General features: G+C 39.9%; 1 protein-coding gene across 1 annotated transcript in view; it reads right to left on the bottom strand.

Moving 5' to 3' along the window:
- ssbp2b (single stranded DNA binding protein 2b) overlaps positions 1-16,369 on the bottom strand; it is a 31,825-nt gene that overhangs the window by 12,134 nt on the left and 3,322 nt on the right. The window contains exons 2-4 of the mRNA XM_056736297.1: positions 10,702-10,774; positions 9,884-9,945; positions 9,699-9,783 (exon numbers count right to left, since the gene is read on the bottom strand). Of these exons, the coding sequence (XP_056592275.1) occupies positions 9,699-9,783; positions 9,884-9,945; positions 10,702-10,774 (220 nt within the window). The remainder of the gene's footprint in view (positions 1-9,698; positions 9,784-9,883; positions 9,946-10,701; positions 10,775-16,369) is intronic.

The raw sequence follows: 16,369 nt of genomic DNA, 5'->3' as shown, positions 1-16,369 counted from the left end.
ACAGAACTCACTTCAGAACACATTCATACACACTATCAGATGATTCTTTACACACATGTAACACAACAATCAGCCTGTCAACTCAAACAAATAAAATAAATAACATAATCAATAATCACACAACCATTTGTTTACAGTATATATGTCGCTGTAGTGTCTATATTTATATTGTATTTATAAACACACAAACGTTCACAGATATAGGAATTTAGCAAATATTTACATGTATTTATTTATTTTGATATATCATTTAAGTTGTGTTTAAACATTTATTGATTTTTAATTTTTTTACTTTTCTTAAATATATGCATGCACAAGTATATGATTATAAATACAAAAGTTATATGAACAGCAGACAGACATATATTATGTAAAACAAACTTTTATTTTGGATGCGATTAATCGCAATTAATCATTGCACAACCCTAATAACATGTGATGACTATTGACGTTGAAAGTCTGCCCGAGATGAATTATGAGTTTGAGAGGACTGGTTTGGTTAAACTAGACTGGACTAAACTTAATAAAGATGATATTTTAATAAATCAGGGAAAACAGATTTTCTTACGAGTGAGGTGGTTTTAACCAGAGATGCATCTTGTGTACAGATGTGAATAGTCATGAAGTTCTCATGGTTTAGCTTTGTGTGACGTATGATGATATTGTGGGAGCTGTGTGTGAGGCCAGTAGACCATATTTTACTTGTGTTGATAAGAAATATAATAGGAAGCCCAGGTGGAAAAAAACATGTGTCTGGATACCATATTAATGCATTAATTTAAAGAATGGGACTTAGCTGTGAGGCCCAGACAGGGGTCACTTCTGGAACAAAATAAATGAACTAATGTTAAGTATAAACATGCGGTTCTAAATGTGTGTAAACACGAACTAATGATGAGAGCAGACTCAATGGCAGAAAAGATGCTTAATAACAACGTTAATGACTTCTAGAAGGATGTAAAAGTTTTAAATAGGAACAGTATAATATGACCATGTTCAATGGAAGGTGTTTCAGGTGCAGAAAACATCGTTGAATTGTGGACACAATATTATTCTGCCTTGTTTAATTGCATAGTGAAAAAAAACATATGAAACGGCGAAGGTTTCTTGTTCTGATACGGTGGGCATCACAAGTAACAATAATGCAGCTTAAAGATATAAGCTAGTGGCTTGGATCAAACTACTGCTGAACATTTAAAGTTTGCCAGCCTTAGGGTGAAGCTTCTTCTAGCTCAGTGGTTCTCAACCTTTTCATGGTCGCGGCCCCCTGTAAACCCATTTTAAGAACTGCCGACCTCCCCATACTGTACATTGAGGATAGATAAGATAATGTATAAAATATGTTAGATATATTATGCCTGAGATAATATGTTAGTAAGAAACATGTTCAGATCAGGTTAAGATATACCGTTCTAGTACATTTTGTTCCGCTTTTTATTCTGCTCTTTTATGGGTCAAGTGTAAAAGAGTGAGATTATGGAAACTGCCTACGATGATTGAATGAGAATTATTTTGAAGAAACCGAGGTGGAGCAGTGCAAGTAATCTGTTTTTATGTCAAGATTAAGAACTTTTATGGCTTTAATGAGAAATGTTATGTATACATTTATTTGTCGGCTGGATAATTCACAGACAGTAATTATCATGTGTGATCCCATACCAGTCATCTATGAGGAAATACTGCTCTAATTGGCTTTTTTAAGTGTGGTGTATTGTATGTTTCATTTCTAATGTACCTTGAGTGTGGAAATAAAGGTTGAATGAATATATGAGTATATTATTATCGATTGACAATTGTCCTGCACTCTCAACACAACCTTCCTGTGAATATGAATGATCAACACGTTCTGCTCTCGTTCTTATTTAGTAGTTTGAAGGCAGTCTGCCATTAATATCCATCTGTCTTTGCATAAAACTCAAAATCACACGTGAACATGAAATAAGCCAGCGTGACAGACAGTTCTCTCTATGATATCCCATCATGCACCTGAGGAGGTCAGAGGAGGACATTACAGATGGATACAATGTTCTTAAAAAGGGTTGTTTGCTGTCTGAATCATCAGCGCGGGGTCCCGGGACACGCGTTCTGTTTGGGGGTTGAACGGATAACCGAGAGATAAATCTGCTGTGTTATGAGGATTCCGCTGTAACAGTGCCAGACGTGCCGTGTTCAGAAGACTGAAGTCTGTCCTCTCTTTGTCTTGGCAGGAACGGCCGGTGCACATTTGTCATGTTTACTGTGACAGGACTGAAATAAAGAGTGAGTAAATCCCTCCTGCTGTTCACTGCTGACACTTTCTCTATTCAATGATTCAATGAGACGAGTAAACATAAACTCACATAACACACATTCATCTCTGATCACACCTGATCTGATGCTCACAAAACTTCAATCTGGGACATCACAAAGTACAGCACTGCTCTTAACTCAAACATACTTCACACAAACTCCTAAACATGATCTGCCCCAATAAAGAGTATATTCCACCAGCCGACACATCCTGAGTTAAGACAACGAGCTGTAATGGGAATGTTTAAGCCGATTCGTCTTTCTCAGACAGGGTGCAAGTACGGCTCAAGAAAGCACTACACAAGCAGAATGTTTATCGAGCGGAACATCTTTAAGACGAGCCGTCAATCAATGACGTCATCGTGTTTCAGAGAAGTGTAGTTTCATTCTGGATGCTGCAAGCAATCACATCAGGTCCTCATTTCAAAGCCCATATGAGAAAAGAAGAAGGTTGCCAAGGAAACGGCTCCAGTGCACTGCACATCCCTGGAGGTCCACCGACGCTAGACGAGGAATAAGATCTGAGCTCTCGCTTGTGAAAAACCCCACAAAAACTCTTCCATCCGACTTCAGCAATCACACTAAACATAGAGAGCATCACGTCACGCCTGAGGTCAAACATACATGTCACCCATGTGACCACATCGGTGTTCAGCGTGTGCGGTTTCTTTTGAAGCGAGACATTTGTTGTGGCTTTGAACATCATCTCATTGTGGTCGACAGGAGGTCAGTAAAGGATGAAGTCATAGAACGTGTGGAACACATCTCTGTAATAACCTTATCTCCTCCGCTTCAGGACATGCTCAAGTCAAAAGTGTGAAAATCACAGAAACTCTCAACAATCCTGTGATTGTCGTCTGTATTCTTCATAAAAGTCTCATTGACTTGTGTCCTAAAATTCTTGATGTATTTTCCAAACACACTTTGTAAAGCGACTAACAGTGCTTTACTGTACATGTGATCATCAGTATTTGTGTGGTCACAACCTGAGAAACAGTAGTAAAGAATGATGAAATGATCCTCTGGAGTTTGAGGAAATCTATCGAGCTGCTTTAGATTGTGGTGTGTTTGTGTGTGTGTGTGCACGTGTGTTAGTGTGTGTTAGTGTGTTGTGAGGGTGTGACGGGGTCATACAGGGTGACAGGGTGGTGGTTGAGGTTGTTTAGGGTGGGTCTAACTGTAGATGTTCTCTGTACAGGACCCCCCGTCACTTGAACATCACTGGAGCTCTGTTGTTACAAGTCTCTTCAGTTCATCTCTGGTGTTGTCTGCAGGATTAGATTGTGTTGATGTTGTAGTTTTTGTGTATGTTTCGTTGTTTCATCAGCTCATCTCAAGTCTGGATCATTTCTTTTGACAGCAGGACTGTCTTTCTTCAGTGGAACACAAAAGAAGATAATTTGAGAAATGTCTCGGTGGTTTCGAGTTCATACAATGTTGTTCAACATTCTTCAAAATATCTTCTTTTGTGTTCTGCAGAAGAACGTAAGGCATTAGATAGTGAATAAATGTCTGATGTCTTATGAAACAATATAAGGCCGCGTGATGAACATTCATGTTGCTTTAATAAAATCTTTCCATGAGGGAGTAATGGAATTAAAAACAAACCGCTGATGTGCGCATGAGAATACAGAGCTTGGAAAATTGAAATGCTCAGCAGACACACATGAGATTAGAAGAGTGTGTGAGAGTGGTGTGTGCCCAAGTGTGTGGTGTGTGTTAGCGCGTGTGTGTGGTGTGTTTGTTAGCGCATGTGTGTTAGTGCGTGTGTGTGCGCGTGTATTCATGTGTGTGTGTGTATGCAAATGTGTGTGCATGTGTTTGTGTGTGTGCTGTGTGCGTGCGTGTGAAAGAGGAAACTTGTCTGACGGTGAGCGGCTCGTTTACAGGACATGTGATGTTAAAATCAACTATTGAATAGAATAATAGAATAATTCTGATGACAGAATGTCAGTTTTACTTAAAATGACTTCACCATCAGAAGTAAAAGTGTCCAATACAAAACCATCAGAAAACACCCAGCAGGCTCTAGAACTGAAAACATCTCAACCTCTGCACTCGACTTCACAACATATAAACCGTGTAGAAAAATATGATTTAGACGTACATCACACTGGATGAGAATCAGGTGAAAACCTCTCCATCACTATGCCTGTGGTTGCTATGGAGTTACTAGGGTGCTGTTAGTGTTGGTCAAGACCACACCTCAGTGAATGATTTGACTGTCACTCGCACAAGCTGAACAACGTCAGAAACACACCATCATTACATCTGATCTCAGGTCTGTTCAGAACAACCAGACCGGCTGATCAGCTACACAGGGAAACTATCAAAATATCAACATGATACACAAACACATACAGACCCGAGAACAGACGCTTATGTAGAGCGCGTGAACACAACTGTCAGCAAATTCATGGGATTATAGCAGCCGGCTGCGCTCCTAACATGCTGACGAGAGCGTTTTCATTTATTCAAAGAGATAAACCATAGAAGAACTCTCACTTTTAAAGACACATGCACACAAACGTTGACATTAAATCAAATGTTTGGTAACTCTTGAATATCCTTTGTGTTACTCATTTATCCAGAAACAAATTTGACACAATATATCATTCTGTTCATTTAAAGGGACAGTTCACCCCAAAATGAAAATTCTCACGTTGTTCCAAATCTGTATACAGTTCTTTGTTCTGATGAACACAAAGGAAGATATTTGGAAGAATGTTAGCAATTTTTAGTTCTGGGACATCATCCTCTACCATGCCCAGAACTGTTCGCTTTCCTAAAATCTTCAAAATAATTCATTTTGTGTTCAAAAGAACCAAAACATGTACAATCATTTGTCCTACAATGGTGATCAATGATGACCCAGAATTGAAAATTGCTAACGTTCTTCTAAATATCGTTCTTTGTGTTCAATCGAACCGTGAAATTGATAAAGCTTTGGAACAACTTGATTATGAATAAATGCTGAGAATCTTAATTTTTGTGAGATCTTTCCCTTTAAGACATCATCATCATCATCATCAAACGGATGTTTACATGATCATTAATGTCTCAATCAGAGGAGATGTGCTCTGCGTCATCTCCTGATCTCATTAATATGCAGAACGACTCTAATTGGCTGTCTAATGAATTCATCACGAAGACGTCTCTGCATCACTGCCGTATTTGTGCTGTCAATGAACCAAACACACACGCACACACTTCATATGTACACATTTAATAATTCAGTCTCACTTTACTTAACACGTCACTAGGGCAGTTGTCAGGGTGTTGCTATGCAGTTCTGAGTGGTTGCTATGTGGTTCCTCACAAGCTCAAGTCAAAAACAACAAACCTTCAAGTCTTGCGATATTCTGGTCCGTCAGTCTGACTCAACTGCCTAGAGACATAAAACTGTATGTCATATAAAACAGTTTTTTAATGTAAAGTACTCAAACAAATCAGTGATGGAAAGTGAGCCTTCGATGAGCCCATGATGTTATTGGATGCAAATGTATTCTAGTCGTATGCAAAATGAGGAACTTCCGTCTATCTCATCTCATCTCTCGGCTCCGCCACAGCTGACAGAAGCAGATTCCAGTGAAGCAGGGGGTTCATTTCACATATTTTGCTTTAATTCCCTGTTTCTGGAGGAGCTCTTGTTCCCTTGACATTAAAAATACATCGCAGAGGAGACCACCTGCATCTTCCAAATCACATTCACCAGCCGTCTGCTGCATTATGAAGGAGTGTGTGTCCTCCTCATCCTCCTCAGCTCCTCGACTCACAGCTCATTCATCATTTACAGTGGCAGACACACACACAAACACACAACAGCACTGCAGCACAACTTTCACCTTAAAGCATCAAACCGCACCTTAAAAACACACATCAAAAGAACACAGCCTTCTCAACATCACTTTGGAATCCTCAGTAAACAAAACTCTGCTTTATGTGCTCACTTGAATTAGATTTTTAAAGTTTTACATGATTGATATTGCATATAGGAATTTATAGTCAGTTCAATATTTGACCTGTTTCTCTCTGCTTCATCTTAAATGTGTGCTTTCTACTGTGCTTGCGTGTCTGTGTGTGAGCGTGCTTTCCTGTGTGTGTGTGTGTGTGTGTGTGTGTGTGTCTGTGTTTGTGTGCGTGATTGTCTGTGTGTGTTTGTGTTTGTGTGTGTGCGCAAGTTTGTGTGTGTGTGCTTGTCTGAGTGTGTGCGTGTGTCTATGTCTATGTGTGTAAGTATGTGTGCATATTGTGTGTGTGGAGCGTTTTTTATGTGGCTATGTCTGTCGTCTGTGTTTTCACAGGTATATAACTTTAACTGTTTTGATAATAGTCAATGTGTCTCATGTACAGCTGTTTTGTTACAATGAAAATTGTAAAATTCGCTAAATAAATAAAGTTGAGTTGAGCTGAATTGTGTCTGACAAATACTAAAGTTACATGCCGTTGTTTTAATGTAATGTTCAAGATCAAGTTGAGAATAAAAGACAATTAATAAAAGTAAATTGACTTCACAGCATGATTATTATATCTACAGATGAACACTGATTCAGTGCTGTCAAAACACTCATAACTGTTGACTCTCCGTCATCTGTTTCTGTGACAGACGTCATGTTCATGGTCTTCAGCTCTTTCTTAAGAGCGACTAATTGTCCAGATAACACATGAAGTTGGGCTGTCAAACCATTAATCGCATCCAGAATAAAAGTTTGGGATAACATAATGTATGTGTGTGTACTGTGCATTTTAATTGTCAATTTATAAAAACACATGCATTTATTTAAGAAAAAAATACAATTTTAATATTAATATACATTTAAATATCATTTTAATTATTGGCAAATATAAATAAATACACGTTAACTTTGTCTTAATATATACAAGTTGTGTACATATATGTGTTTATAAATACTAAATAAAATTAAGCACAGTACACACATTAAGTAAACACAGACTTTTATTCTGGATGCGATTAATGGTTTGACGACCATAACATGAAGTAAATAAAGTTGTGTATAATAACATGAGAGTCTGGCGTATGATGATGACATCTGATGATGTGTAATGCTGAGAGAGGAAGAACGCTGGTAACGCACAAAGCATTTGAACAACAAATCAAAGGAAAGTGAAGCCTTTGGGAAATCACATTACAAGAGTGGCCGTGCACTCAGAGTGGCTCGGAACAGAGCATTTTTTGCCTCTTAATCCAGTTAAAAACCAGGGAACATGAGCCCGTCAGGAAACCGCCAGCAATTCAATCTTCAATTCTGCTTCTGATTAGAAAGCTGAGTGCTTCACGGTTTACAGCCGGACACCAGCAGCCGAACACCGGACACACTGAATGTGTGCGTGACGCAAATCTGGAACAAAAAATACAGTCCGTTCCACTTAAGCAAAGAACAGAAAACACAGCGAGCCGACGAGAGCTTGTCATCTCTACTGAAGCCGACTCAAAACTCTCTTTACAGTGAATCAATCACTGAACGTACAGACAAACCACTTTTCTTTATATGTTTTACTACGGGGTCATGGACACTTATGTAAGTGAGGATAGCAAAATAAAGAAAACTGTCTGCGCATCCGAAATCTCCTACTTTCATACTATATAATGTACTACACATAAGTAGAAACCTCAGAATGCACAAAACAGTATGCAAGAAATACCCAGATAGTCTACTGCTTCACAGAGAATGTGCATCGGATGGACACTTCTCTATCCCATGATGCAACGGTCACATTTAAAAAATGTAATCAAATAAAAATAGCAGAAAACTTTAATGCGGGTGTCCGCTTTGAATGCAAGTACAGATAAATGAATTTCTCCTGAATAAATGATGTTTGTACCGATGCCTAGATACAGGTGGATGTTAATAGGTCACAGGTCAAAGAGCACATGGGTCACATGACAATAAAACATTGCACATCATAATAAATACTTGAAATATTTGACTATCAAATTCTGAACGAAACACCAAGCGAGGGAGAGGGAATGAAAGTGAGAGACATGAGATTCAAACATCAGAGCAACACAGCTCAATGTGTATCCAGTGGCATGTCGCTAGAAAAAGCTTTTAGTGTTCTTTATGACAAACACATCACCATCATCATCATCGGTCTGTGTGACTGTTTGTGGTCAATCAATAAAACCAAATGAGGTTTTCAGTGACCATACTTTCTTCAAAACCTGTTTACAATATTTTTTATTATAAAAGTCATGTTACCTCAATCTCATCGACTTTACGGTCATGAGGTCACAGCGGGAAGGACAGAGATGTTCAGAGATCCAATACACAGGACTGAAGATTCAGACTCTTAAACTACACGTCGTCATCCAACGTGTCAAAAACACCATTTTAAATCAATTCATTTTGGAAACAACAGAACGATGACTCAGGTTGGTTTGAACTTGAAGGGAACTGACGTCACATGATGAGATACGTGACCCTGACACTAGTCAAAGTTTAGAAAAGTGAAGTCAGTTGTTAGAAAAGCTTTGTCCTTGTCCATTATTTCACACGGTGTTATTCAGCGATGGAAAGAGAAGTGAGGATTTTTATTTACACTGTTAAAGTAAGAACTACATGAAGTTAAAGAACACTGAAGTGAGTTATTTTTCTTCGGATATAAACACAAGATCAGAGGTTATATTACTGAAGACATTCAGACTCTATCAGAAACTTCATCCACTCTACATTAGAATGAGAAAACCAGTTGTGCGTTTATTAAAGTTCAGCTGATGTTTAGCCTGAGATAGACAGGAAATTGAATCATGCTTCCTTCCTGTGTGTGCCAGAAATGTTTCTGGTCTGACTCACAACAACACCACAGCAGAAAAAACTCAAATATTTAACAGCACTGCTGCCCGATAGGAAAATCATCAACATTGTGATGAAAACTACAAAGACAAAATAAACAACATTGTTTCATGAGCAATCCAATGTAGTACAAAAGATTAAATCACTACATCCATTAGCTCTACATAAATCCATCTATACATCCATCTGTCTATCTATCCATCTGTCTATCCATCCATCTGTCTATCCATCCATCTGTCTATCTTTCCATCTGTCTATCTATCCATCTGTCTATCTTTCCATCTGTCTATCCATCCATCTGTCTATCTTTCCATCCATCCATCCGTCTATCTTTCCATCCATCCATCCATCCATCCATCCATCCATCCATCTGTCTATCTATCCATCTGTCTATCCATCCATCTGTCTATCTATCCATCTGTCTATCCATCCATCTGTCTATCTATCCATCTGTCTATCCATCCATCTGTCTATCTTTCCATCCGTCCATCCATCCGTCCGTCCATCCGTCCATCCGTCCATCCATCCGTCCATCCATCCATCCATTCATCCGTCCATCCATTCATCCTTCCACCCATCCATTAATTCACTTACATAGTCATGAAATGCTTTGGCTTCACTGGAATGCTCACAGTTTTCTCTCCTCTCAGGTGCAGCACAATATAAATCCCAGAATACACTGCAAAAAACACACACAGGTGAATTTAACTGAAGCCGTGAAAATCTCGCCAGAGTGCAAAATAAACATTACAGAAAGAAACCAAACATATGACACTTACCACCACCATGAATGTAGGAACCCTGGAGGTTCTCCTAACGTTATGTTCTTCTCCCATCTTATCTACACAGAAATCAACATTCAAAACAGAGAAATCAAGAGTCAAGACTCGGTAGTGACGTTCTGTACACTGTGCCAGAAGAGACATAAAAACCTGATGTATTGGTGACAATCTTTCATAAAACACTGAACAATCAGTGAGGGGATGTTTCACATTATTTGTTAATATCAGCATTAATACTGAAGCGCCTGCTGATGTGTTTCGGTTCTTAAACTCATTTTGTCTTGCTGGAGACATGTGAATAAACATACAGATCTGAATGTACGAGGTCAATGGACAGGCTTGCGGCTCTTTTGAACAGAATTGCTTTGGAACGCTGCAGTAAATGTGTGTGATTGTGTTTTTCAGATAGCTGTGCACTTGTACAAGTGTGTGGGTGTGTGACTCACATGCAAATAATGGCCAGACTATAAATATCAGCTCTTCAAAATGTCACAGCTTTCTTAACATGGACCCATCAATCCCACAATGCACAATAAGCAAAACAGCCGATATAGAACAAAACTATTTTACTCTCATGGTGCGACAAGGCTGCGAATGGCTAAAAACTTTTTTTTGCTGCAACAGTTTTTTGTTGTTCTTACAGCGACACGCTGACTCTTCTCCAATCCCATTAAGTGGACACTGAACGTCTAATGTGTTCTGCTTGCTCAGCATATCATCTGTGTGTAATTAAATTAGCCGGAGCCCCGAGGGGGGGGGTGTCTGGATGGCACATCAATAAGCAGCAGTTTAAATAAAACCTCTGGCTCGCTCACCTCTGACAGGAAAGTCTGTGCCGACTTCTGGGCTCCAACATGTAACAAGTACTCATACACATACAGTGCCAACCTGAAAGAGACAGACAGAGAGATTTATGATTAATATGCACACTGTTCTATTCTTTACATTTAAATAAATAATGCAATGATGCAGGTTAAGGGTCATGTTCGAAACATGAGGCACGCCACGCTGCTCTTTTGGTGACTCTTTGAAAAGAGCAGCGCGCAATGTTTTTATAAAGTTGAAAATAACCCGAAACAGCCACAACAAGTTTCTCCTCCATGTCTCCAGGTGTTCCGAGCATCTGTAAACCTCCGTTGCCACAAGGGATGCCCCGCGTCTCCACTCATTCGATTGGACAATGGAAAAAAGCGCACACGACGTCAAGCGTTTTTCTGCCCAGAGTTTTTCTCAACTTTGGGCGCTCTGAGCACGCAAAACGCTTCCTTCCAACTGAAAACTATCCAAAAGAGGCGTGACTCACAGCAAAAGACGCGTTCTGTCTGATCAGACCCTAAAGGTTAATGTTTACGCTACAAAAGAAAGAAAAACGGTAAAGTCAAGCAAGGAATAAAGAAGAGATGCAGGTCAGCTTTTCTAACGCTCAACGATCTCTCACAACAGTAGAGCTGCATGATGAAGATGGTGATGGAGGAGTGTTTGTGGATTCCATCATTTGACTCAGGTTCATGTGAGGCCACTGCGGCTCTGGGCATCATGATGCTGAATATATTTATGTTCATCTTAAACCTCGGCACGCACAGATCTCTCCTGCGCTTCATTAAACAGCTATTACATCCAAATGTGTTACAGAGACTAATGACTCTAATGACTGAAGACATTCTTACATTTTCTCTCGAGAATCACACTGCTGTCAGGACGTTTCTGTGCAGTTGAGTTTTCATTATTTCTTATTATAACAATAAGTCATTTCCGACAATAAGAAAATAGAGACAGAATGCTTTTGCACTCCACATAGATCATAAACCATCGAAATCGGTAAAGAAATGTTAACAACATTATTATGCTTTTAATCCATAAAAAAACAGCTCAGTCATTCACTCTCATCCATTCACGTCTTTTGGACGCAACCACGATTTCTCTTAAATGTATTTACAGTAAAGCATGTATATGCTGTAAGACAAAACATCACATCAATAAAGACCTTCTACAAAACTCTGACTCGAGCTCTTACAGATCTTCAAACACGTGTGAGATGAAACACACACACACCTGTTTGTTTGTATGATAGCAAACTGAAACGCTGATGTTTCCACATTCTGTGTGACATGAATCCAGACAGATTGTGGGAGAGACAGAAAAAGAGCAAGAGAGAAGAGGAATATCTGCGGAACAAAGGAGTCTGAGCAGGGGATAATAAACCCTTTTGCAGCGAGGTCAGGATTACGTCACAGCATTAGCTGGAGGCAAAACAACTGGAGGCGGCCGATATGCACCAGCACAGAGTCGGCTACATAATGAATTTAAAATGTCATCTCGCTGTGTGGTGAAGTGTCAGAATCATCAGATTACAGACTCTAATCTCATATTTTAACACATACGTGCTGCAACTGCCAGAAAAAAAACACGACAGTTGTAGTTAAACACATAAAACTAGCGGCCCAGTAGAAATGATCTTCAAAAATGCTGGCGTTTCACTTATAATTACATAAACTCCCGTCTTTTCTTGGTATGGATTTGGTTGATGGTATGGTTTGGGTGTGTGTCTAAAACTTCTCATGTTTGGCTACCTAATCACAACACAGGGAACAAAGTTATTATTCAAGTATTAGTTAAAACAGGGCCCTTTAACTACAGCTACTGACAATGAATTTTTTTTAAGAAATCGGAGTGGGGGGGAGGTCTACAAACTACACACACACATACAAACGTGCATACACACACACGTGCACACACATATGCATACACATGCGCACACAGAAGTCCACACACACGTGCACACACATACTATCACACATACACACACAAAAACTGCACTTCTTTCTCCAAAACCCCAGCATAGATGTTAGTTCCATTCTATTCCATTCCATTTTCTACCGCTTATCCGAACTACCTCGGGTCACGGGGAGCCTGTGCCTATCTCAGGAGTCATCGGGCATCAAGGCAGGATACACCCTGGATGGAGTGCCAACCCATCGCAGGGCACACACACACACTCATTCATTCACTCACACACACACTCACACCCTACGGACAATTTTTCCAGAGATGCCAATCAACCTACCATGCATGTCTTTGGACCAGGGGAGGAAACCGGAGTACCCGGAGGAAACCCCCGAGGCACGGGGAGAACATGCAAACTCCACACACACACAAGTCGGAAGCAGGAATCGAACCCCCAACCCTGGAGGTGTGAGGCGAACGTGCTAACCACTAAGCCACCGTGCCCCCCTGAGATGTTAGTTAGGTATAGAAAAATGACATTATATTAAATTATATATGAATAGAATTAGGCCATATATTATATAAAATGTATGTTGTTGATCAAATGTTTGTGGTCTTATTTAAAGTCTAGCACACACTAGTGTCCTTTCTGTAGCATTAGCATCATTAAAGGATTACAAACAAATCTCAGAACATTATTCACGCATCTTTAACAGTGTGTACTTAAATGTGTGACCTATTCAGTGATGAGCACATCAACAAACACAACACAGCTGTCAATTGTACACTACAAGACTTTGTGCTTTGTGAACGCGTAGTCCAACATTAAAACACTAAAGTCCAACACTAAAACATTTTACTGATGTAACCCAAGACTCTCAGACAAACACTATCGGTTCCTCCAGATAAACACCGATGGGGAGGTGGACCACGGACGAGACTATTATTGTTTCATAACGCTGGGGCAGTCAAGATAAGGCCAGGAGATAAAAGGAGTGTTTGGGTGAATGGTGTAATGAGAGAGAACAGGAAAACACAGATGACCTGACAAACACAGCTGAGATTCAACATCGGGTCACTCGAGGGCGATGGCAGGTGTGCTATAACCTACAGTACACATATAGGGTGGGTAACAGCTTCATGTACAGACTCTAGACGTCAACACTGTTCTCCAGTCTGCTTATTTTTGCAATGCGTTTGGTGTATATGAACACATTACTGCTCATTCCACAACAACAGAGAAGAACATTGAGCTCAATGGAGCACATAACATGACGTGTCTAACAGTCCAGTTTACAGCTACGGTCTGCCAAACACATCATACTCCACCAGACCCCGAGATGAGAATAATGAATTCAAACTGTGATGTTGCTCGGTCAAATATTGAAGAAGTTAATCACACCAGTGCCGAGAGATGTTACCAGAACGTGTGTTGAGTTCAGACACTGAGTGTTGGAGGGTCAAGAGAAGATTTCCGGAAGAATTCGCTCGAGTAGGAAAAGAGGCAGAGAGGTCCTCTCATATCTCCTGGACTCAGACTCGGGGGCCGAGAGCGCTGCCGTCTCCTCGGGGGCAGGAGGAAGCCCGGTGACATGGAGCTTTGAGGACCTCTTTTAAAGGTGACTGAACAGAGAGGAACACAAGAGACAGAACGTTCTGAGAACGCCGCTGACATCCCGACATAAACACACCGTTTCATCAGCGCTTCCCCTGAGGACGGACTCAGAGACAACCACAAAAGATTGACAGACACACATATGTATTAAAGTGTGGTTCTTTAAAATCAAGTGCTCCTCTAGAGAGACGTTTCCTATAACGCACACACGCAATAAAGTTCAGGTTGTTTCAAAGCTGTATAAATTGATTTGTTTGAACTACTTTTAATTACAAAGGAAGATATTTGTAGGAATGTTAGCCACTTTCAGTTCTGTGACTTCATCCACTGCCATAGTAGGAAAAAAAAATATAGCATCTTTCTTGTTCTGTTGAACACAAGTGAGATATTGAAGAATTAAGGAACACAAACTGTTATGCGTCACCTTTTTTCATCTACTATTGAATTTTTCCTACTATGATGTCACAGAATTGAAAGTGGCTAACATTCTTCCAAATATCTTTCTCTGTGTTCATTTATACAGGTGTGAGATGACATGAGGCTGAGTGAATGATGACAGCTGCAGCTTCAGATCATCATCAAACAACTCAAATCTACACAACACAACAAACAGATTCATCCGCAACAATGACACAAGACACAAACCAGCATCTCTGATACATGACTTCTGCTTTTCATTAATAAAGTAAATTCAGTCAATACTGCAGATCTAAAAAGGTTATTTCAGTGCATGTTTGTACATCTCAATTGCTCTAAATAAACTTCATTCGACCCCATCAGCCGATAGTTCACATACTCAACAAAAATACAACCCACAATACAAGATAATGTGTTAAAATGTTAGATAAAGGAGACATATGGCAGCAAATACATCCGATAGTAAATCTACTGTGTTCATTGTAAGGAGAGCAGATCCTTTTTGAAAACTCCCTCACCAGAGTCTTCAACAAACAGAAGTGATGTCCTCATGACAAACCTTCCTATGGATAACAGGGATCAGGTGAGAGGAAGAGATCATCTCTGACCAATGACCTCCACTTTACTTAATGAAAGGACTGTAGAAAGCCTCACAGATGAATGCAGTTTGCTCAAGAGGCATTTCCTTAATCAAGTGGTTTTAGAAGAAGGTCAAAACAATAATGAGACATCAGGAAATATTCTAATGACTTCAAGTCAAGACCAGGAAGAGACATTTTTAGCATACGTGCAGAAAGACAAATCGACTGGAAAAACATCTTTCTTAATCAGTAACTTTGTCCTGTTTTCCGATAACATTTTGTTAGAATTAAAGAATTATCTTATATATATTTGAAGATATGTCGGGGCAATATGTGTCAGAAGTGTTTTACAGCACAAAAAAAACAATGTTTTCTTTTTGTAGAGAGCTTCAGGAGTTTATGAGCAGAGGTCAATACGTTTGGGCTCACGAGACTCTGGATAAGTCACACCGGTTAACATCCAACATAAAACCAGATTGTAAGAGACGACTGTGTGTTAGGAATATAGACTGAGAATGAAACCTGATTTCCTAGCATGAGAAGGACAGTCAAACCAGCAGGTGATGTTAGAAATCCTGTGTCAGTGATGAACAGATAAACAGATAGATCGCTCTCGCTCGTAATGAACAGACAAACAAAGTTCCCTCCAGTATCTCTCCCTCTCTTTCTTCTCGACACGCATGCTTAACCTTGTGGACAACACTGTTTGCATTTTAATGCATGAAGATATGAGAGGAGAGAGAGAGCGAGAGATCGAGAGAGAGAGAGAGAGAGAGAGATTGAGAGAAGAGAGAGAGAGAGAGAGAGAGAGAGGAGAGAGAGACAGAGAGAGAGAGAGAGAGAGAGAGAGAGACAGAGAGAGATTGAGAGATTGAGAGAGAGAGAGAGAGAGAGAGATTGAGAGAGAGGAGAGAGAGAGAGAGAGAGAGAGAGAGAGAGAGAGGAGAGAGAGAGAGAGAGAGAGAGAGAGAGAGAGAGAGAGACAGAGAGAGAGAGACAGAGAGACAGAGAGACAGAGAGAGAGAGACCCTGCGACAGACCCAAACATTAACTGTGAAACCACAAACAGCATTCTGAAACACACCTGCGTGTCTTCACATCACAAAGTGAATTGTTGAACAGCGTTTTGTATTAATATCTATGGTT

Source organism: Triplophysa dalaica, chromosome 22 (genome assembly GCF_015846415.1).
Source record: "Triplophysa dalaica isolate WHDGS20190420 chromosome 22, ASM1584641v1, whole genome shotgun sequence".
Classification (NCBI taxonomy): domain Eukaryota; kingdom Metazoa; phylum Chordata; class Actinopteri; order Cypriniformes; family Nemacheilidae; genus Triplophysa; species Triplophysa dalaica.
Note: the sequence above shows the minus strand (reverse complement) of the source record. Positions and strands in the feature narration are given on the sequence as shown.